The 22,040-nt window shown below is 46.6% G+C and overlaps 1 protein-coding gene across 1 annotated transcript in view; it reads right to left on the bottom strand.

The window, feature by feature from the left end:
* Positions 1–21,727, bottom strand: part of Usp46 (ubiquitin specific peptidase 46) — a 65,493-nt gene extending 43,766 nt beyond the window's left edge. The window contains exon 1 of the mRNA XM_021210595.2: positions 21,564–21,727. Coding sequence (XP_021066254.1) covers positions 21,564–21,599 — 36 coding nt within the window. The 5' untranslated portion in view covers positions 21,600–21,727. The remainder of the gene's footprint in view (positions 1–21,563) is intronic.
* Positions 21,728–22,040: the final 313 nt, after the last annotated feature.

Raw genomic sequence — 22,040 nt, forward strand, 5'->3', positions numbered from 1 at the left:
CCCAGGATAATTTCTGATAGCAGAAAGAAGAAACTGATACACCTCTTCCACATCTCTCCATGTACATTGTCTCCCCCTCATATGACAGTTATTTTTATAATCATTAACTTCTGATTTAACCCATAACAATATATGATGTGGTGACCTCCCCAATACCACATTCTCAGTGAAGAGCACATAGTAGGCCCACAGTGCCTACAGGCTAGATGGATGATCAGGTGGCTGGGCACAGGCAGGGGTGGTTAGGGATGTCTGTGATGCAGCTGTGTGCATGACAATGCAGACCCAGGCTTGTATATTCTCCCAGTGTGCTGTTTAGTGGTGCATAAGTGGTATCCTCCATCACTTCCACATCCTCCCATTCCCTTTATAGACACACAGGAATTGGTTTCCATGGAGACAGAATATAACAGATATTGACATTTGGAGCTAAACTCTTGCTTTTACATTCTAGCGTTTTCCTTTGGTAACATGAATCTTTGTACCTCTTCAACAGATCTGGGGGTTATCTCCATTAAACGTAAATGCATCCATGATACAGTGACACACACGAGGGTAACTCACGTGATAGGAGTGGGGATGAGAACTTAAAAGTTAATTAGGTGGTATCAACCGAGAACTTAAAATGACCATGTCCCTCAATTCTGCAGTTCTACTTTATTACATAGATATACTCATGCGGGTGGATATAGAGAGTATAACAAAGACCTAAATCATATGTGTAACTTCACAAAGTGGAAATCCATTTGACGCTTTCATATCAGTGTTCAAGATAGTGCAGTGCAGGTCTGGTGCAACAACCCCGCAGTGCTTTGGACACTGAGTCCTCCTAGTTTGTTAACTTTGTTGTGAGTAGGAGTCAGATGACTATTCTAGCTCCTGCCACCGAATAATCTCTGTCACAGCAAAGGGGAAAAATAATGAATGGATGTCTCTCCCCTTATAAGGAGGCTCTTAAGAATTACAAAGGATACTTTTGCTTATTATCCCTCTGGCCAAAAATCTCAGTCATGGAGCCACATCGCTGCAAGGGAGCCTCGCAAATGTGCCCATAACCTAAGCATTTGTGGCCAGGTAAATGCTTCTCTTACCTAGAAATAGAAAGTAGATATTGAAGGGACAATCGGCAGGCAATATCTCAGATGGTCTTTGCAGTAAGGGTTACAACAGAAAAAAATTAGAAGACCTCAGAATACCATGCCAGTCTTTTTATTTTTGTAGTATGGAGATTGAATTCATGACCTTCTGCATGCTTCTTTTCAGGTACTGCTGTGTAAAGTGACAAATGTTGAACCAACTGCAGTGTACCTAGGTAAGAGTGTACCTAGGTCATCCCTGGAATGTCATCTCTTCAGTCAACATACAAGGGCCTCTGTTTATGCTTGCTATGTCCTCCATGCTCTTCTTTTTCTGAGGAACAGGGCCATCAAGTTGTTGTACTCAACACCTGCATTTTAGTGAAAATTGCCAGAATTCTTGAGAAATTCCTCAAGAATTTGGCTTGGAGGTTTGTTTTAATTTTGTTTGTAAGGTTTTCATCTGTTTGAGTTTTTTTGGTTTTGTTTTTGAGACAGGCTCCCCGCCGCTGTGTTGTCCCAAGTGAAACTCAACTCCTGAACTCAAGTCATCCCCCTGCCTCGGCTTCCAAAGCAGCTGGGGTTACGGCTGCATATGGCTGCAACTGGCTAACAGTCAAGAAAATGTCAGTGATGTTGCCCGAGAGTAGGGCTGAGGGATGAGACGGTCGCCAAAGGCTTTTCTTTTCTTTTTTTTTTTTTTTTTAAGATTTATTTTATCATATGCGTGTTTTACCAGTACATATGTATGTGCACTACTAGGTGCCTGGCGCTCACAAGGATCAGAAGAGGACATCAGATCTCCTAGAACTGAAGTGACAGATGGCTGAAAATCACCATATGGCTGCTGAAAACTGAACCTGGGTCCTCTGCAAGAGCAACAAGTGCTCTTAACTGCTGAACCATCTCTCCAGCTCCAAGAGATTTTTTTTTTTAATCTTCTTAACTCGGAACTCTTTACTATGGAGATATATTATTTAGGAACTCACATTTAGCATGTTTAATAAAAGTTTAGTAAGCTAATTCTCTACAGTCGTGAGCTAAGGCCACCTCCGTCACTATTGTCTGCCTTTTCTTACCAGTGTTTGTTTGTCTTGGAGCTCTGTCCCTTCACCCCTCTCTAGGAGCTCAGAGGTCCTATGAGAGTGCTGAGGTCCGTCCGGCCTGCCTATTCCACAGGACAACAGAGAGGTGACGCCGACAGCAAAGGTTATCAGTACTCTATCCGTCGTGAATTGCACTGTCTACAAGAACCCTAGCCTCCTGTCGCAAGCATCTAGGACAATGGCACAAAAGGAAAATCAGAGACCCTGAAAATATAAACGCTGTATGACCAGGGGCTGAACAAAGAACCGATCCCTGTGGGGGTAAAAAAAATCGCAGGATCCAGAAGCATAAGAAACAAAATTCTTGCTTCAGTCTGTGAGAGAAAGTGGGAACCTTTTGAAAAACAATACAAAGAATCTTATTAAAAATAGAATCTGAGCTGGGACCAGTTCCAACAAGACCGTAATGTTAGCTTTTCAAAGCACCTCGGGAGACTACAGAGGGGGCTTCCGACACTTGCAACAAACAACTCTCGAACGATGAATCATGAGCGCATAGGATGGCATGGAAAGAACCGTCTTTCTTAAAACCATTTTTAAAAGCAATTTATAAGGAAAACCAGTCAGAATTCCTCCACGGGAGGGAGGCTGCCAGAGAGAAAGAAATAATTAGAACACAGCATCACACTAAGGTCAAGGTCTATAAGAAGCGCTGAGAACGCTGCTGCAATGTGTGAGCCAAAACCAAAGCCAGGGAGGCCAGGAGGCATCCTGGGGAGTGAGCTAGACCACACCACAGGTGTAAGATCAGTGCCAAAGAAGCAAATGCCCTTGCCCTGGATCTCCCCAAGGCAGATCCCATAGCTCAGGACATGTCACCTCTCTTTCCATTTCGTCCAAAGTAGAAAGGAGACCCAAGGAGGGCCCAAGATTATATCTAAATACACACAGAGGAAGGCATTGGTTAGAGAGAGTTGAATTAAAACAGATGACAGGCATGGTGGATGTTGCTGGTAAAACTCTAGTTCTATGTTCAAAAAGCTACTCTACCAATGAGATGTCTGTAGAACAATGAAATATTAAAAAAAAAAAAAAAAGACTGGACTGTAGCCTTGGACTTCCAGTGACAGATCATTCCATAGACAAGTGACAGGATGCAGCCCAAGTTTTTAGAATGAGTCCAGAGCCCCCAGTAAGGCTCAGAAGGAATAAGGATTCCTGGTGCCTTAGGTGTAATCAAGACAGCAGGTAAGTGGGAAGGGGTATTGTTCTGAGGGATTTCTGCGTACTCACTGTAGACGTTACAAAAATTATTCTCCCGTGTGTGTGTGTGTGTGTGTGTGTGTGTGTGTGTGTGTATCTACATTTGTGTACATGTGGGTGTGTGCCAACATACAGAAGAGGATGATGCTGGCTGGCTGGCTCAGTCACTCTCCAACATATTTTTCGAGACCAGACCTCTCACTGAATCAGAGCTCATCCGATAGGGTAGACATTGTGTGATACAGGAGCAACCCCTATGTCAGAGGCAGCCTCCGAAGGAGAAAACATCCCATTTCTCTTATACAAAATGTTCACCAGGGGCTGGAGAGATGGCTTTGCGGTTGAGAGCCCTGGCTGCTCTTCCAAGAGGACCAGGATTTGGTTGCCAGCACCCAGAGGGAGGGTCACAACTTTTTGTAACTCCAATCCCAGGGGATCCAACTCCCTGCTCTGGCTTCCTTGGGAGCCAGGCAATACCGGGTGCAGACACACAATGCTAGACTACAACATGAGTAAAATGAAATAAAGCGAACCTTTATAGGACATACCCTGCTTGGAGGAAATGAATCCACGGAGCTGGCAGAAACAGGACATGGGAAGGAAATACGGCTTTTCATCATTGTGTCCAAGCCTTTACCCAAGTAATAAAATTATGTTAAATTTTAAAAGGCAAAATGAGAACCGATTTTTAAAGAGCAAATCAGTTAACACTAAATCATAAAATGAGGTGCGCTCTTACCACCTCCAACTTCTAAATTCCTGTCTAGATACTACAAACAACACAAGAAAGCAAGGGAACACGTAGAGAGAGGCTGTAATGACCAGGGGTATGAAGGACAAAAGTGTCGTAGTCTGTCATGTGCAGCTCATCTCTGGGATAGGGCTATGGAGGGAAGAAGTGGGGAAAAAGTGGGGTTGGGTTAGAGAGAGCAAAGGTGAAAACCGAAGCACACCCACCACGCCTTCAAAACACGCCAAAGCAGACTGGGGGGAGAGACCCTTGCAGGGAACTGTCTAAGCCATGGTCCCATCCCTCAGAGCTGCACCCTGTCTCTCCCTCTCCAGCTGTCTCCAACTCACCCCGTGGCTTCAATGTCTTGAATTCCTTGACCTTCCTTCTCACAGACTGTCACGGTTTGAATAAGCTTAGCTTAGGGAGTGGCACTATTTGGAGGTGTGACCTCATTGGAGTAGGTGTAGCCTTGTTGAAGTAGGCGTGGCCTTGTTGGACTGGGTGTGGCCTGGTTGGAGTGGGTGTGGCCTTGTTGGAGTAGGTCTAACCTTGTTGAAGTGGGTGTGGCCTTGTTGGAGTGGGTGTGGCCTGGTAGGTGTGGCCTTGTTGAAGTAGGTGAGTCACTGTGGGCATGGGCTTTAAGACCTTCATCCTAGCTGCCTGGAAGCCAGTCTTCTCCTAAGACACAGACCTTTCCTTTCTGTTTCCTTTTGGCACTTACCCCGATTTGTAACAGAGTAACTTATTAGTTGACATGTCACCCTACTAGATGCATGTGTGCAGCTCACAGACCTATTCTGGGTACGCTTCCAGATGTTTATATAAACTTTAACTGTGATAATACATCTGTGACCAGTCAGGTATTCGTGGCAACTATGTTCTGAGAGAACAATAAGGTCATGGACTTGTTGCAGAGATATTATGACCCACAAAATCTAAACTCTTTACGACCAGCCCTCTACAGAAAAGTCCACCAGCTCTACCTAAGATCCGGAGTCTCCTCAGGAAGTGATTATGTCTGATTCGTATGCCACCCCCTAGCAGTGCTCTCCATAGAAAGAACTTGACACATCTGCTCACTGAACAAACTTGGGAAAATGAGGAAGGATGGGGAATGGTGTGTACTCGGTGCTCCAAGAACTGCACATCTGTATGCTTCTTTGATCTCACCCACAAACCCAAGGCAGAGAGTCCTTGCATCCTACACATGGAAATGCTGAGGCAAAGCTGCCAAGTTCACTGAGCCAGTAAGGGTAGAGCCAGGGACTCAAACATCTGTCTCTGGAATCAGCTGCTGACTACGAGTCAGGCCAGAGAATGCTTCGTTCACATTTTTAGTAATTCCTGAGCTGTGAGTGGAGGGAGCGGGCAGACGGCCAGGAGTGTTTTCTGGCTGCTGACTGGACGTATCCCTGAGTGTTATGAATGGCCATCCTGGTTATGAGCATGCAAACACCACCACAGCGCTTCAGCGCTCCTAAGCAACACTGCACCTAACTCTCCCTGCCAATAAATCACCAATGGGCATAACCCACCCCACCCCACCCCCGCCTCCCAGGCGAAGGAAGGCTGTCACTATGAGGCTGAAGTGGCTGAAGTAACTTGCCAAGATGAGGTCTGAGCCGAGGCACGGCTCAGTGGTGGCCACTCTACAACCCCAGCTCCTGGTCAGAGAACCACTTATCGGCACTTCTCTGGGCTTTGGCAGGAAGCCAGCTGCGCGCAAAAAGGCACAGCATGACAGATACATGACAGCATGAGTTCCTGTCACTTACGTGACTCTGGAAGGGGTGATGTTGCTCAGCAGCCTAACAGGATCCCATGTAACAGCTGTTCCACAGAAGCCCAGCGTCTACTCCTGGAACATCTGACTACGCAGTGGCACCGAGTCACCCTATTCAGTGAAGGACACCTGCTAGGGGCTCTGGCTGATGAAATCACAGAAGTTAACTTCAATTCAGGAGCATAGGAGAAACGGCAGAGTCTATGTCTGCTTTCCAGCCAAGAGTGGAGAAGGACAAAACGGCCACCAAGCCACTGACTGCAGGGAACCAGAAACAAGAACTTCACTTGCAACCCAAGGCCCCCGGAGATCCCTCCGTGGGGCTGATGATGTCCCTTCGGCTCTGACTTCACCCATCTGTTCTCATCTCATTACTTTTCCAAGAGGTGGTGTTAGGGGCGGGGTCCTGGCAAGGCCTGGAAGGCGGATCCAGCGCCACACCGGTTTTACTGCAAGGTCATCTCATCTTCCCGCTGCCCCAGACAGCCATCCTGGTCTCTGTGCTCAAGGTCCCTCAGTGAAAACAATGAGCCAGGCGACCCTGCTCCCAGCAAAAGGAGAAGAGAGTCGCCATGCCTGAGTATTAGCTGCCTCGCCACCTCTAGGAACCACATTCTTCCAGAGCAATGTGCGCTATTAGAGATATTTAATATAACAAAAAAAAAAAAATCAGCGATGTATGGATTGTAAAAGCAGAAATCTAAACCTCTGCATTGTCTCCCCTCATGGCAAAGAGCGCGGTGAAAGGGGAAGGAAGGAAAAGAGGAGTGAGCAGCCCTTTAATGTTACTTGAAAGCATTAACACTAGCACCAGCCAGCTCCAGAAGTGCAGACACATATCTACAAGAAGTGGCCAGAGCAATTCTGTATCCGTCAGGCTGAGTCATAAAAAAAAAAAAAAAACCTTGAGGCTTCTGTTTTACATATCTTTGGGTTTTTATTTCATTTGGCTAGTGATCCTTTTTTTTAAAATTGTATTTTACTAAAAGATACGGGTCTGAGACAGACTGAAAATAAAGACAAAGCACGTACGATCCCACAGACTTTGAAAATAATTGCCCAAAGCCAAGCACGGAAATGAGGCTGAGTTGTCTTACGTTACGTGTCTGAACAGCTCCTCAGGCACACCTCTAGTAAAAAGAGATGCAAGCTACAAGAAAAAAAGCCAACAGGCCATTTGCCCCCAACCGCCAAACATAAGAGGTTTCTGTGTAACACCTGCTAAGTCAGGCACACTGTTGGCAATACCAGCCGCACGTGTGGCTAGCAGAAGGCGGTTTGGCAAAATCTCTCATGGCTACGCACAGTGAAACCATCTCTAAGAAGTCAGTCCACAGACATGTTCCTCCTCTGACAATAGGATATATGAACAAGTCAGTCCTTGTAGTTTGGTTAGTTAAAAAAAAAAAAAAAAAAAAAAAAAACCAAAGATTTAAAAACTACTAGTGACTGGGCAGTGGTGGTGCGTGCCTTTGATCCCAGCACTCAGGAGGCAGAAGTGAGTGCATCTCTGAGTTCGAGGTCAGCCTGGTCAACATAGCGCATTCCAAGACAGCCAGGGCTACACAGAGAAACTCTGCCTCCAAAAATCAGGAGGAAGAGGAGGAGGAGAAGGAGGACCAGGAGGAGGAGGAGCAGGACCAGGAGGAGGAAGAGGAAAGTGATAGTTGACAGACACCTGGTAGATGAGGGTGCTCTTTACAGAGTACAGGGCACAAAAGGAGATAGGATAATCCATGTGTACTAAATAGACTATGTTTGTAAAAACTAGAAGGAAGAGACTGAAGGAGAAAGCTTAGAAGTTAACAACACCTGTTGCTCTTTCAGAGGACCTTCATTCAGTTCCCAGCACCCACATGGTGGTTCACAACCACCCTACCCTCCAGTTCCAGGGGATCTGATGCCCTTTTCTGACTTCCAAAGGTGTCAGCCTCAGCCACGCACTTACATAAAGTAAAATAAAATAGATGAATCCAAAAAAAAAAAAAAAACTAATAAAAATAAAGATTAAAACTAAGAGTAAAACCATACTTGACTGTGTCTACATAAAACGCCTCATTGAGAACACAGAAGCTATAAGTACTGACAGCCATCGAGGGCAGGAATTGAAGGGCACTTGCATTTTTGAACACTTTCCTTTTACACACTTTGAAGTTTTTGTCACAAGGACACAAATCACCTATTCAAAAGCTTGATTTAAAAACTTAGAGGAACTGTGTAGTTGGTACTACATGTATTTTCCCAGTTAGTAACACCCACCTGTGCACACCAAATAACTCAAAATAGGTGGCATGCACACCAGATGTCTAAATATCTTTCAGTGGACCAATAACTGTCGTTATCAGGAGATGAAAGCACAATGGGCCCTAACAGACCGATTCTTAAGTGTGGCTACGTGCAGCCAGCCTGAGCATCCCGAGGACATCTCAGGCTAAAGCCAGGGCCCTTCCACCTATTGCCTTCCCTGACTAAAGCCAACACTAGGTTCCAACGAGCTTGCCTTTGTACCACCATTCCCACAGGAAAGGTGCTTCCTGTTTAGGCCCACACAGGTCAAGGAGACCTACCCGACACTGTTAAGTTAGAAGGACACTGGGTCCTGGGATCTGGGGTGCTAGCTCAAGGCTCCAGCCCTGCAGTCTGGACTCCTCTGCTTACGGACAAAGGAGGCACTCAGAAGTTTGTAAGTCACAGAATGTATGGGTACCACGTGAAGCGCAAGGCATAACTGATTCCATCTTAGCCCCACTGTAGACCAGGGAGGTAAATCCTTTCCTCACCCATGCCATATTAGATGAGAAGGGAGTCTGTGAAAGGGAGGGCCACTAGACTCTTAGACCCAACCAACAGTAAGGAAAAACTCAAACCAGACCTCAGCCACCACAGGCCTGTCTGCCCGTAGGAAGCTCTCTAAGGTTGAAATGAAATGAAATGAAATATACAGATTTAAAGACAACTATTCGAGAAGTTTGGGTAAAAATCACCATTAAGAGACTGACCAGGGCTGGAGAGATGGCTCAGTGGTTAAGTGCACTGGTTGCTCTTATAGAAGAACCAGGTTGGTTCATAGAACCCACATGGAAACTCAGAACCAACTCAAATACGCCCAGCTCTGGGGGTCCTAAAGCCCTGTTTCAGCCTCCATAGGCCATAAGTAGTTCACAGACATCCGTGCAGCTAAAGCAATCACTCATCTAAGATAAAAATTAAAATAAAGAGTCACTGACCTAAGCAGTTGTATCTACTCCATTGTTGTTTTCTAGAGGAAAAAGAATTGGGGATAGAAGGCACCTCACCCCAGTGTACACACACAGACATATACAAATGTACACACATTAACACACAGACATGCAGACACAGACACACACAGACACACCGAGACACACAGAGACACAGACACATACACAGACTTGCAGACACAGACACACAACACACACACACAAACACAACATGCAGACAAATACACAAACACAGACACACACACACATACATATACACAGACATGCAGACAGACACACACACACATATACACACACGAACACAAAGACATGCAGACACACACACATACACACTAACACAGACACACACACATACACACACACAGACATATACACACAGACACACACAGATACACATATGTGAACCCTGACATATATACACTCATACACATATATACATATATACACACACATACACATATATACACACAGACATATACACATATACACATATATACACAGAGACATATACACACAAATACACACATATATGCATATTCACATGTACACACACATACATACATGAACACATACATGCATACATGTGTACATATACACACATACACACAAATGTTTCTGAATGTCACTGTACTTACATTTTCTATTTGCCCTCATTTCTCTACTCCATATGCATTCTCTGAGACCAATGAGCCAGAGTCCCCTCTACTTATCAAAGTGCCCTGGAGCCTGGCATTTAACTGGCATGCACTCTCTGGGCATCTCCATGAACAACTCGCACTCCAGGCACAGTGGAGTGACCAGCACCTTACAGTCACCTTCAGCATCGCTTTCACTTTCAGAAGTCAGACTTGAGGAATAAATGACACAGGCTCCTGTTACAGTGCAAGGCTGACTATGAGAGAGCTATGAGCTTCCCTCTAGCCGTTTCCCTGACAACAGAAACAGTGAGACAGGTACCCCTTCTCTGTGAGGAACCCACAGTTAGAATGAAGGCAAGGGATTTATTTATTTATTTTAGAATTTCATACATGAGTGTTGTACTTATGCAATTCCTACCCCTCCCTCTTCTCTCCAACTCTACCCATGTCCCCTCCACTCACTCTCAAGTTCATGACCTCTTATTCTATAATTATGGTCACACACACACATACACACCCTACTGAGTTGATTTAGTGTCTTAGGGCTGACAGCTAGGGATCAGATAATCTTTCTTTCAGGGAGCCAAGACTAACTCTTCCCCTCTCATCAGCCATCAGTTGATTGCCTGTAGCTCTTCCTCTAGGGGTGAGGCCTCATGAAATTCCCACTATCTACAGGAGCAGGTCACCCAGCATTATCATTGACCAAGATACCTGCAGCTAAATAGTGTCGTACAGGCATGGCAGATGCTGCACCCACAGAATCTCAATGAGGGGTAGCCTTGGCTTCTGTACCACAGTGTCACTCCTCCCAAATCCACATGAAGTGCCCTACGAACCACAAGTGGCAAGTCAAAAGGAAATTAAGAGCTTTGTGCTGAGCTGGGTGTGGTGGTATTTTAACCCCAACACTCAGGAGGCAGACACAGGTGGATCTCTGAGTTCAAGGCCAACCTTGCCTACAAAGTGAGTTTCAGGACAGCCGGGGCTACACAAAGAAACCCTATCTTGAAAACCACCCTCACTCCCCTATAAAAACAAACAAAGAAAACAAAAAACAAGCAAACAAACAACAGGAAGAGGAGAAAGAGGATGAGGAAGAGGAGGAGGAGGAGATGGAGGAGGGAGAAGGGAGAAGGGGGGAGGAGGAGAAGAAGAAGAAAAAGAAGAAGAAGGAGAAGGAGGAGATGGAGGAGGAGGAGGAGGAGGAGGAGAAGGAGGAGAAGGAGAAGGAGAAGAAGGAAAGAAAGAAAGAAAGAAAGAAAGAAAGAAAGAAAGAAAGAAAGAAAGAAAGAAAGAAAGAAAGAAAGAGAAAAGAGGTTCATGCTTTCTAACTCACAACCAGAAAGAGATAATTATAAAAAGCAACATGCACAAAGACAGCGCAGCTTGCCAAGTGCTTCCGCAGGGGAGTTCCTTTGATGCCCTAGAAAGCGGGGAGGGCACTTGGCTGTTTGCTTTTGTTGAAAGGATGAGGAAACCGGGCTCTGAGATTTAGCAAGCAGGATATTCCAAGATCAAGCCAGTCACCCCAACTTCCCAGTGGAAAGTCATCCTGCTTCCCTCCTAAGAGCTTGTCGCCCCAACTGTGCTCCCACCAGAAGCACCTGCTTCCCCAGAAAGGGGGTCGCACTGCAAAATCTCATTCCAGCCCTGCCTATCCGACGGAATCAACATTTTTCACAAGTTCTTTGCATTATATTCTCAGAGGAACATTTTTTTTTTTTTTTTACAAAAGTTTGGTTTTTGTTTTTATTTTTAAGGTAAGCTGGCTTTGAACCCTGAACCCCCAATCCTCTCTCCATCCCCCAAGTGCTGAGATTCCAAATGTGTCCCACTACACCTGGCTACAACATAAGCTTTCCATTCTACCAAGCTAGATAGACTTATTTATTCATCAAAATTATTTATTGAACACCTATCACCTAAATGAGCTAGGCACCATGCTGACAGGTGGGAAATCACAAAAAGATAAGTCTAGTTCCTGCCCGGGGAGGGGTACCAAACACATGGTTTAAGGCCATTGAGATGCCCCAATGGGTACAGTGCTTGCACATAAGCCTAATGAATGCTATGAGTTCAACCCCAGGTTCCCATATCACAAGAGAAGAAAGACCTGAAAGGTGTTCTCCACATATGCACACAGTTCCTTAAAAAATAACATTTTCACTTTGTAAAATATGGTGGTTTAACCTCAGTAGCTCATCAAAATTAACCATGATACTTAAAACACCACACACACACACACACACACACACACACACACGGCCAATCTAGACTGTATTTACTTTATACAGTCAGAAACTCTGAGTGTGTAAGGCCCTTTCACAGCTGAGTATCAAATTCCTACTGACAGAACCACTTTGCAGAATACTTTGACAATACTTCGTGTAACTCCATTTTCCTACTACTCTAACAAAATACCCCAAAGACTGAGTCTCATAAAGAAGAGAGCCCAGCCCAGTGATGCACACCTTTAATCCCAGCACTTGTGAGACGGAGCAGGCAGGTCTCTAGGTTTGAGACCCATTGGGTCTGCAAAGCAAGTTCCAGAACAGCCAGGGCTACACAGAGAAACTCTGCCTAGAAAAACAAAAAGAAAGAATGAAAGAGTGTATGAAAGGCAGGCAGGAAGGCCAGACAGTGGTGGTGCATGCCTTTCGGGAGGCAGAAACAGTTAGATTTCTGAGTTTGAGGCCAGCCTGGTCTACAGAGTGAGTTCTAGGACTGCCAGGACTATACAGAGAAACCCTGTCTCAAAAAAAAAAGGAAAAAGAAAAAAGAAAAATAAAGAAAGGCAGGCAGGAAAGATTTATTTAGCTTATACTTTTAATTTTTATTGTATATTTGTTATAATTATATAATATATATATGTGTGTATATAATATATTTATATATATATGTATAATATATTTATATATATATGTTATATTATATATTGTGGGTGTGCACATGCACGAATGTGCATATGTATGGGAGCCCAAGTGCTATTGGGGGCCTTGTGGAATCAGAGGGCAATTTGTGGGGATTGGTTTTCTCTCTAAACCACATGGGTCCCAGGGATCCAACACCTGCTGAGCCATCTCTCTGGCCCCAGGCTAACAGTGTTAAAGGCCGAGGAAGTCCAAACAACATATGGCAGGGGCTCTGGAGAGAGCCTCACATGCATGGCTCACAATGACAGGAGCGCATGTAGCCAGGACGGATCATGCTGTGAGACAGGAAGCGACACAGCCCAGAGAAGGGCTGGGCTTGCTCCATTGAGACCCCTCTTATGACAACACCTGTACTTGTTCAGCAGAATTCGAGAAATACATCAACCTCTTCCTAGGGCACGCTGTGATGACCTAACATCTCCCGCTAGGCTCCACCTCTTAAAGTTCTTACCATCCTACTGGGGAGCCAAGCTTCCAACACATGAACCCTCAAGAGACACACGAGACCTGTATCCAAAACCTAGCACCTTGTAAAGGGGCAGGAGACACATCCTAAGAGAGGAAAATCTACCTACCACAGGACTCTAGGACAAAGAAATGAAGACCCAGGGACGAAGACAGCAGGGACATCCACTGTGTCGCTATTTTCAACAGAGAATATTTTAGAAGCTATTGAACCTGCCCTTGAAGAAGAGAACCAATATGGACCCATAGCCAAGTTGAATGCACTGTCACAAAGCTAACTGTCACAAAGTGAACTGGATTTCTGAGCCAACCTATTCACAGCCATAATTGTTGAGCAAAGCCAGAGTTGCAAAAGGCCAGACAGTCTTGCACATGAACATCGGCAGACAGCCTAGAAATTGCAAAGAAAAGACATGCATGGTGAGTGCCACAGCAACTCCAGAAGTGGTTTGTTCTAGGAGGAAGGTGCAGCAAAAGGAAAGGGTGCTGAAAGCTGGTTTCTAAGCTTTACGTCTGAAAAAACAACTAAATATGACTACATTTTAATATCTATTATTAACTCTGAAAAGCAGGTACCTAGGTATATGACATATGTTACATTTCTTCTTATTTTTGTTGATGTTTTATGATTTCATTTTTTAAAGTTTCTTTTAAAGGCTTCACACGTGATACATAACCAATACTCAAGAAACCTCTGTGAGAGAAGAAGAAAATTAAAAACAAAAACAACAACAAAACAAAACAAAAAAAAACCTAATTGTTTAATGTTAAGAAATACAACTGGAGAATGGCGGCACACCCTGCCTTTTGAAGTTAAATCACTGCCTTAAATAATTTTACATTGATTTTTTTTAAAACCTCTCACATGGCAGCTAATTCCTCTAAACAACATTTTTAAAAGCTTGGGGCTATCACTCAGGAAGCCTGTATTTCTCAAATCCTGGTCTGCAGGAGTGTGTGGGGTGTGGAAGTAAGGATTAGGCATTTTAAAATGCAGGTTCCAGGGCTCCGCCTGAGATCTGCTTACTCAAAATCTCTCCGGAGTCTGGACTCTTAATAAGAGAACACACAGGTGTGCGCCATTCTTTGGTACACAAAGAGGCACTGAATTATAAGGCAATTTAGCACCTAGTGGGCTCAGTGAGGTGACATTCACAGAATTCTGGGATCGGGGTGAAAGGAATGTTTTCTGATAGTGAACACGACAGACACTTGCACCAGGACATTCAAGCCAAACCTGATGAACCCTGGCTTCCTGTGCACAAAGCCTAACCCAAAGGACAAAGAATTGTGCTTTTAGAATAAGACCAGTTTCTAAAAGACCTTCAAACAGCAACTGGGTCAACAGGAAAACTCCTCAAGTCCGGTCCTGCAGCTGTGCGTGCCAGAAGAGGCCTGACGTGATTTTCACCAAGGCCAACTTCATTCAAACAAGGCATGGACTTGCACCCAAACTGGGCTTGAAATGAGCCCAGTCGGCACAGAAACAGATCCAGAATGAACTTGCTGCGCTCAGGACGTCTCCACTGGTGTCCGCCAGTGCCCCACCCCTGAGGACATTTTCACGTTCCCCCCGCCCCTACTTTCCCTGACTTTTGCTTTGGTCTCTCTGATTTTCCTCTCTGCCAGCCATCCCATGCCCCGTGTTCAGACAAAGCCAAGGCGGATCATGAATTAGAAACATTGTAGCACGATACACACCTGAGATGCTCAGCCTCGCTAGAGAAGAATAAAGCGCAAGTTTAAACCACCGAGATGCAATTTCACACCCATCAGATTGGCAAAATGCCACGTCTAACAATATCGAGTGTCAGCAAGCGTATGGAACCCCTAGGCCCCCTCCCCCAACCGCACTGGCTGGCTAGAACACAAATTGGTACAACTGCTCCAGAGAGCAACCTGGCAATATGTTACAGCGGAAGATGCCCTTTCCCTGTATGCAGTAACTCCCTTCTGGGCATTTACCATAGAGAGACTACAAACATTTACACAGGAAGACGAGTTTAAAACTGTTTATAACACTGAAATACACTGATCAAAAAACTAAACCCTGTGATTATTAATAAATTGAATATATGATTGCACATTCATTTGAAGGAATATTATACAGCACATAAACTAGACTTATGAGTATCTTGTTGAAGGAACCTCAGGATTACTTAATTAATATTAGCGAATTGGTAGAAACTCAGATTTGCACCGTTTGTTTAAAACACATGAGTCAGTACCATATCTGGTTTGTCAGTGTACACATATGTGGTAAAAGTATGAAACACATGATAAATGCCAAATTCGGAACAATGGCCCCTATGTCTGGGGAGAAGAGTGGTGAGCCGGAGATTCCCATGGGAGGTTTGAACTGTGTGTTTGGTGTAGCTCATTTCTTCCCTGGGTGGGGAGTGCTGGCTGTTTGCGCTATTATTTCACATACCTTTCTGGATGTCTAAAGTTCACCTCCACCCTAAGAAGGAATCCCAGGACTGAGTGTATTTACCCTGTGAATTCTGAAGGGGGGAGGTACGGGGGGGGGGGGAGGCTGGACCAACCAATGAATGGCAAGGCAAGCATTAGTAACCAACAGGTCCCCTGCCCGTGATCAGTATAAGGGATCCATAGCAAATAATCTCACTCACCAACCACCGTGGTGAACCTGGGATTTACAACGTCCATTAATGAACCCGGAATCCCAGAACAGCAACAGTGCAGACAGCCTATAGCACCATGGAGGGAAAGTGATAAGTGTGTGCTGGTTCATTTAGGGGCACATTCTCGCCAGAGACTATCAAGGCCTTTCAAACCCCTAGGCAGGCATTGATATCACAACAAATGGCGGTTAACTGTTAACAACTTGCAAGAAAGTATTTAGACCATACAAATTAGCCAGATTAAAAGATACCACCTTCACAGCTCCTCCAGCCAACTTGCTTTGGACTTCCGTGGGGAGACCCGAGCTCAGCCCAGGAAGAGTTATCTTTCCATTGACACTATCCAACTTAAGGGCAACAGAAAACCTCAACTAATTGCAAAGACCAGGCTCAGATACTGGTGGGAGGAGAGCCACATCTAACTAGAGAAAGTTCTCTTAACTGCAAAGGCAGTTCAGAATTACTTTTGGCTTGAACCCAAACACATGAAGAGCCCACACTAGTGAAGATGAATAAGCAGGACCTAGTGTGTGCTTAAGGAGAACACCAGGCTTCTTACACAGAAAAGGTCTCACAGTCTTCAATTCTAGCCAAATATTGGTGTTCAAATTTGTCTTCCCCCAGGAGTCCCAGGAAAACAGAAAATTCTGCAGACTTAATTGTCAGGTTCTGACCTAAAATAAACTACAACATATTAGACCTGAAAGGTCAGGAGAGGAGATTTTTTTTCTCTCTTTAAACATTAACCCACTTCACCTCAGGCTGCATTTATTAAACACCTAACAACCATCAGGAGGAACCCTCATTCGTAACTGTAACCTTTTCTCACTGACACAGTAAACTCCATGTCCAGCCGCCAGTTATCTTTGCAAATAGAATGCATGAGTCATGGAAATAAGTTATCTCTTCAGGCACATTGAGAGACTGGCCTTTTTATTATTATTATTAAAATAAAGTTCTGATCATTCTCAAACCACTTGCTTTATGACATTGACTTATGAAGATTAAACGATCCTTATTAAAATCCTCAGTTTGGGGGGCTGGGAAGACTGCTCAGCAGCTGCTCTTAGAGGGGAGCTGGGTCCAGTTCTCAGCACCCAGCACAGCTCACAACTGCATGTGCCTCTGGTCCCAGGATCCAACACCCTCTTGTGAGCATCAGGCACACACAGAGTGAGCAGACATACAAGCAGGTGGACATTAGACACCTAAGATCAAGTCCCCAGTTTTGCCACCATTTATTGGTTTTAGTGTTTCTTCATTTGAAGGCAACTTCATCCATGTAACAGGATTCCAATCTGGCACACAAATGGGTGTCAGAAAACATCCTAGTGGTGATCCATGCTAAACCACCAATATCTGGTGAGTTCAACAAGGTTTGAAACAGGTAGTTAGGAACTGAAGAGACTAAGCCAGTTAAGAGAGGAAAGGCAGCCAGGCGTGGTGGTGCACGCCTTTAATCCCAGCACTCAGGAGGCAGAGGCACACGGATTTCTGAGTTCGAGGCCAGCCTGGTCTACAAAGTGAGTTCCAGGACAGCCAGGGCTATACAGGGAAACCCTGTCTCAAAAAAAAAAAAAAAAAAAGAGAGAGAGAGAGGAAAGGCTTTAAGAAATACTGTCCACTAAGAAATATCTTAGAACCAGAACTATATTGCACAGTTTTACAGGATGAGAAAAATTAAGGTCCCTGATGTATAATTTACCAAAGGCCACCAACACTGTATTGGCTAGGTACAGGTTAACACTATACTGGAATGACACCCAGTCCTACAGCTTCAGTTCTGACTGGTGTTGACTGTGATTACGTGCTCATGAAAAGTAAGAAACCCACATAGAAACCATGAGACTCTCACAGACGTCTCGGTGTGACCACCTCCCTACTTCTAAGATCCTGTTCACACCCATCTGTGTGGCTTTCACACAATATTGGAATCGTTTCATCTTTTTCCAGCAACAGGTCACAAGCTAAGGACCCACTGAGCTCCTTGGGGCTGTGGACCCATATCTTCATGTATTAAGCACCTACACACAGCATGTGCTAGTGCTAACACTCCTGGTCCTTGATGCCATTCATCAGTACAACATTTCACACACACACACACACAGAGAGAGAGAGAGAGAGAGAGAGAGAGAGAGAGAGAGAGAGAGAGAGAGAGCGAGCTGGAGACAAAACCCAAGCCTTACACAGGCTAAGCAAAACACTCCACCCCTAAACTACATGTTACACACACACACACACACACACCAAAAAACCTACTACTTGATACAAGCACACCCCCCAAAACACATCTTAATGAAATGGAGAAGAGATGATGTAGTTCAGTTCACACCAGTACAAGTCACATTTGCCTCCTTTTTTTTCTTTCTCTTGAAAATTCCTCCATTCCAACCGGAAGCAAAAGCAGTACATAATCACAGCCGATACCTTCCATTTGTAAGGGTCACGAGACACCCAGAGAGCCGCATACACTGCTCTGAACAGCAGGAGATTATCGGCAAGGGGACATCTCCTCATGCCCGGTAGCAGCTGAAGCATTTTCAAAAATTACAACACACCAGCCAAACAAGCTTTACTATCTCCACTACACACAGCCATGTGGTCAGACTGACTCGCCCCAGCCTGGGAGAGATGATCAGGCATTGCCAAAGGAGGGCACTCCCAAGAAGCAAATGACAACCAGGTCTGAACTTTCAAAGGACAAGTACCTCAGGGGGGATGAGGGGCAGTAAGAGGAAGGAAGTGGGTGTGAAGACCTTATGGAAGGAAAGACTTGCTTCCAGGCTTATTTAAGCCCTGCTGGGAGCTCCTTCAGTGGGGGAAAGGAGATCCTTTCAGAGCTAGCTCTTAACCTATCTTGGTTTATCTTCCCCAAGAAGATAGTATCTTTAAACACTCTTTCAGAACACACATCAGAAAATGTTTAAAATAGATCTACAGCCTGGGTCTATTGCTCCGTGGTGGAGTTCTTGCCTAGCCTGTGTGAGGCTGTTGTGTTCAGCCAGCCAGTACCAAACAAATAAATATAAACAAACAAACAAACAAACAACAATCCCTGCTTGCTCTACCACTCCTCAAACCCTGCTGGGAGCAAAGGAGAAAGTGAAAAAGTTCAAGTAAGAGCCCCAGTGAGAAACCTAGTAGCAAGAGAGACTCAGAAGATACCTACCTGGAAACAGTTCATGGTCAAGCGAGCTTTTATCTCGCTGTGCAGAGACACCGAAGTCTCCTCAGCACCAGCCTTCTCCACTGGGAACCCGGAGTGAGCCAGCAGGGAGGGAGGGAGGGGCAGAAGTGACCTGAGCAGGTTTTATAAGGGGCGGGGTTTCCAGCTCCCACCCCAGCTACAGAGTCATTCAGCTTGTTTTGCATAAGTGACCCAATGGGTGGTTTATACTCAAGTAGGAGAAGACGACCAAATTCCCAAGTCCCCAAGTCGACCAAATTCCCATGGGCCCTAAAGGGACTGGAAGGTACCATCAGAATGAGAAAGAAGGTAGAGACCCCAGTGGCTGCCACTCACTGAGGACTTACTATGTGCTGGGCTGTGAGCCCCGGGAACTCCCTCCTGGAATGCAACCATTATCAGCCCATTTTTACAAACAAAAGCTGAGGCAAAGACTAGCCGGCTCAAGGACACAAGGTTGCTGCATTCAAAGTGGGTCTTGATGGATGAAGCAGGGCACTTCTGCCTGTCGTCTAATGTTAAGGCATCTCATGCTGGAGGTCTACCTGCACCCCTGCCTCACAAGCCACAAATAAATACATAAGCAGAACTGAACCTAGAGCCTCACATTAGAATGCAAACATTTATCCACTTGCCCAAGATAGTGTCTAAACAGAAACATTAGGTTTACTTCACTACGGGAAGGGGGTTGGTGGGAGCGGTAAGCTTTAACTTGGTCGCCAGAAGTGTTTATTCTACTGACAAAATATTGGCCCATTCCTCTCATGTCCTTCCAAAAGCCTGTCTTCCCTGGCTGAGTGTCACTGAAAACAGGTTGTGACATTCACTCCAGGTGTGCCAAGAAGTCCTAGCTACAGCAAGGGCAAGAACAAGCCGGAGGCAGACTTCCTCTTGGGACACACTTGCTCTCTGGTTCCCACTCTGCTTCAATACGGAGAGGTGTCACTGATTGCAAACTGGACGAGAGCAGCCCCACAAGCAGGCCCCAGGAGCCTGTAGGCCTGCGGCCACCCCCACAGGCGGGAAAGACAGCCTTGAAGCTCCTGTGGTTTCCCAGTTCCCCACAGGAGCTCGGTTACAGCCAGAGACACCAAGAAGAAATGCATTGTCTTCTCAGGGCATCCAGCCACATTAATGTCACTGGACAGGAAGAAGCAGGAAACCTGTGTCTTCAAGCAGAAAGGAGAAATGGCAAGGCTGCGGGAGCCATCGTCTAAGGAGATTTGTACCACCAAGCGGGCAGCTACCACTCGGGGACCTCCTGCGTTTACTCTGCTGGCCTGGACGACCAGCACAGAGAGCTGGAGCCAACCCCAGCAGGTCTCAACTCCACCTGAGCTAACACATGGCTCCTTAATGCTCTGTGCCATGTGTTGATCTTGCAACAGAATGTGGGACATAAGATTTAAAGAGCTGTGTTGATGGGGGAAGGGCAGCCAGATCACCTTACCTGAGGCCTACTTAATCAGGCCTCCTTAGATTCCCTTTAGATGCTAGTATTACCATCTAACTTGGTGGGGGAGGGGAGTGTATTCCCCAAAATGGGGGGGGGGGAGTGTTCCAGTTTGAAGGGGGTCAGAGGGGGTGAGGATCCAGAGAATACAGGCAGCACACACACCCTCCTCTACTCCCACACCCCAATGCCTTACCCCAAACTGACCTCCCTAAGGCTCCCACAAGTGGGGGTGTCAGCTGACTACACTCAGGGACCCCAAAGGCTGGAAACTGGTCCCGAGGAAACTAAACAGAACCGGAAAGTCATGGGGGAAATCCAAATAAAAGTGACCGCTGGGTACCAGCACCCCCCCCCAGCCCCCACCCCCACCCCATCAGACAATCCAGGCAGTGCCCAAGCTAAATGGAGAGGAGGCGGGGCAGGACGACCCCTGCAGACTTCCTCACACCCACAGCCATCTCACTCCCAGGGCCTGCAAACGTTACTGCCGCCTTACAATCTCCTGCATGCAGGTGGGGAAACTGAGGCCTCCAGAACAAATTGCCGTGTTTTTCCAATACCAGGTTTTTAGTTCGCCTCTCTAAACAGATTCTTCACTTGGAAATATTTTTTTTTGGTCACAGCTTTTATGTCTATTCAATTTCTCCTGGTAAGAGCACTGCTGTTGCAAAGTGAATTTTAAATACAATCAAGGCTGAACTCCAGAAGGAGCAGAGGACAGTCGGCGAGTCCAGGAAGGGTTTATTTACTGCACCAGAAGGATTTGCTTGCTCCCACTCCCGGCTCCGTACCCTCACGGTCCTCCCTCGGGACATCGGTGTGTGGCCACCTCGCACCCTCCACCCCCACCCACCGCCTGCACCGCAACTCGAGGGCGGGGGCATGGGGCCGCCCTGGGGATCCCTGGGATCCGCTCGGGGTCCCCGGCTGGGACAGAGGACCGGGGGTACTGCGGTCAGCCGGCCCAGCCTCCGGACCGGGAACTTCTGGCCGCGCGGCCCCCACGACCGCGGCGCGCGTGCAGCTCCAGCCCGAGGTTCCTTTCTTTGCCTGGCTCTCTGCGGGCGCGACCCCCGGAGGCTCGGCGGCCACTCACCATATTACAGATGGAGGCGATGTTTCGGACAGTCATTAGTCTAAAGGTTGCAGCGATCGCGCACCGCCATCTTTACCAGGGGAAAACGGGACTGTCCATGGTGGCGCGCAGCGAGGCCGGGTGGCGGCGAGGCGGCCTGGGGCCGGCTTGCAGTGGGGTTGGGCGAGCGAGGCCGGGCGGCGGCGAGGGCGGGGCGGCGGCGCAGGGCGGGGAGTGGCGGAGCGACGCAGCCGGGGCCGCGGCCGGCGGGAGGAGGAGCCGGGAGGCGCCGAACCGAGGCCACTGCTCCCGCTGCCAGCCAGAACCCGCTCGGCTGACCCCGCTGGAAACCGTTCTTGCTCCTCTGCCCTAGGGTCCTGCTCGGTGCCAGCTGCACCGGGAGGCCAGCCCGGAGCAAACCCAGCACTTCGGCCTTTCCGCCGGTCCCAGGACCGCACCGGGCACTGGACACTGGCCGATCGTGGACTGGGGACCTAC

This window comes from Mus pahari, chromosome 13 (genome assembly GCF_900095145.1).
Source record: "Mus pahari chromosome 13, PAHARI_EIJ_v1.1, whole genome shotgun sequence".
In the NCBI taxonomy this organism is placed as follows: Eukaryota; Metazoa; Chordata; class Mammalia; order Rodentia; family Muridae; genus Mus; species Mus pahari.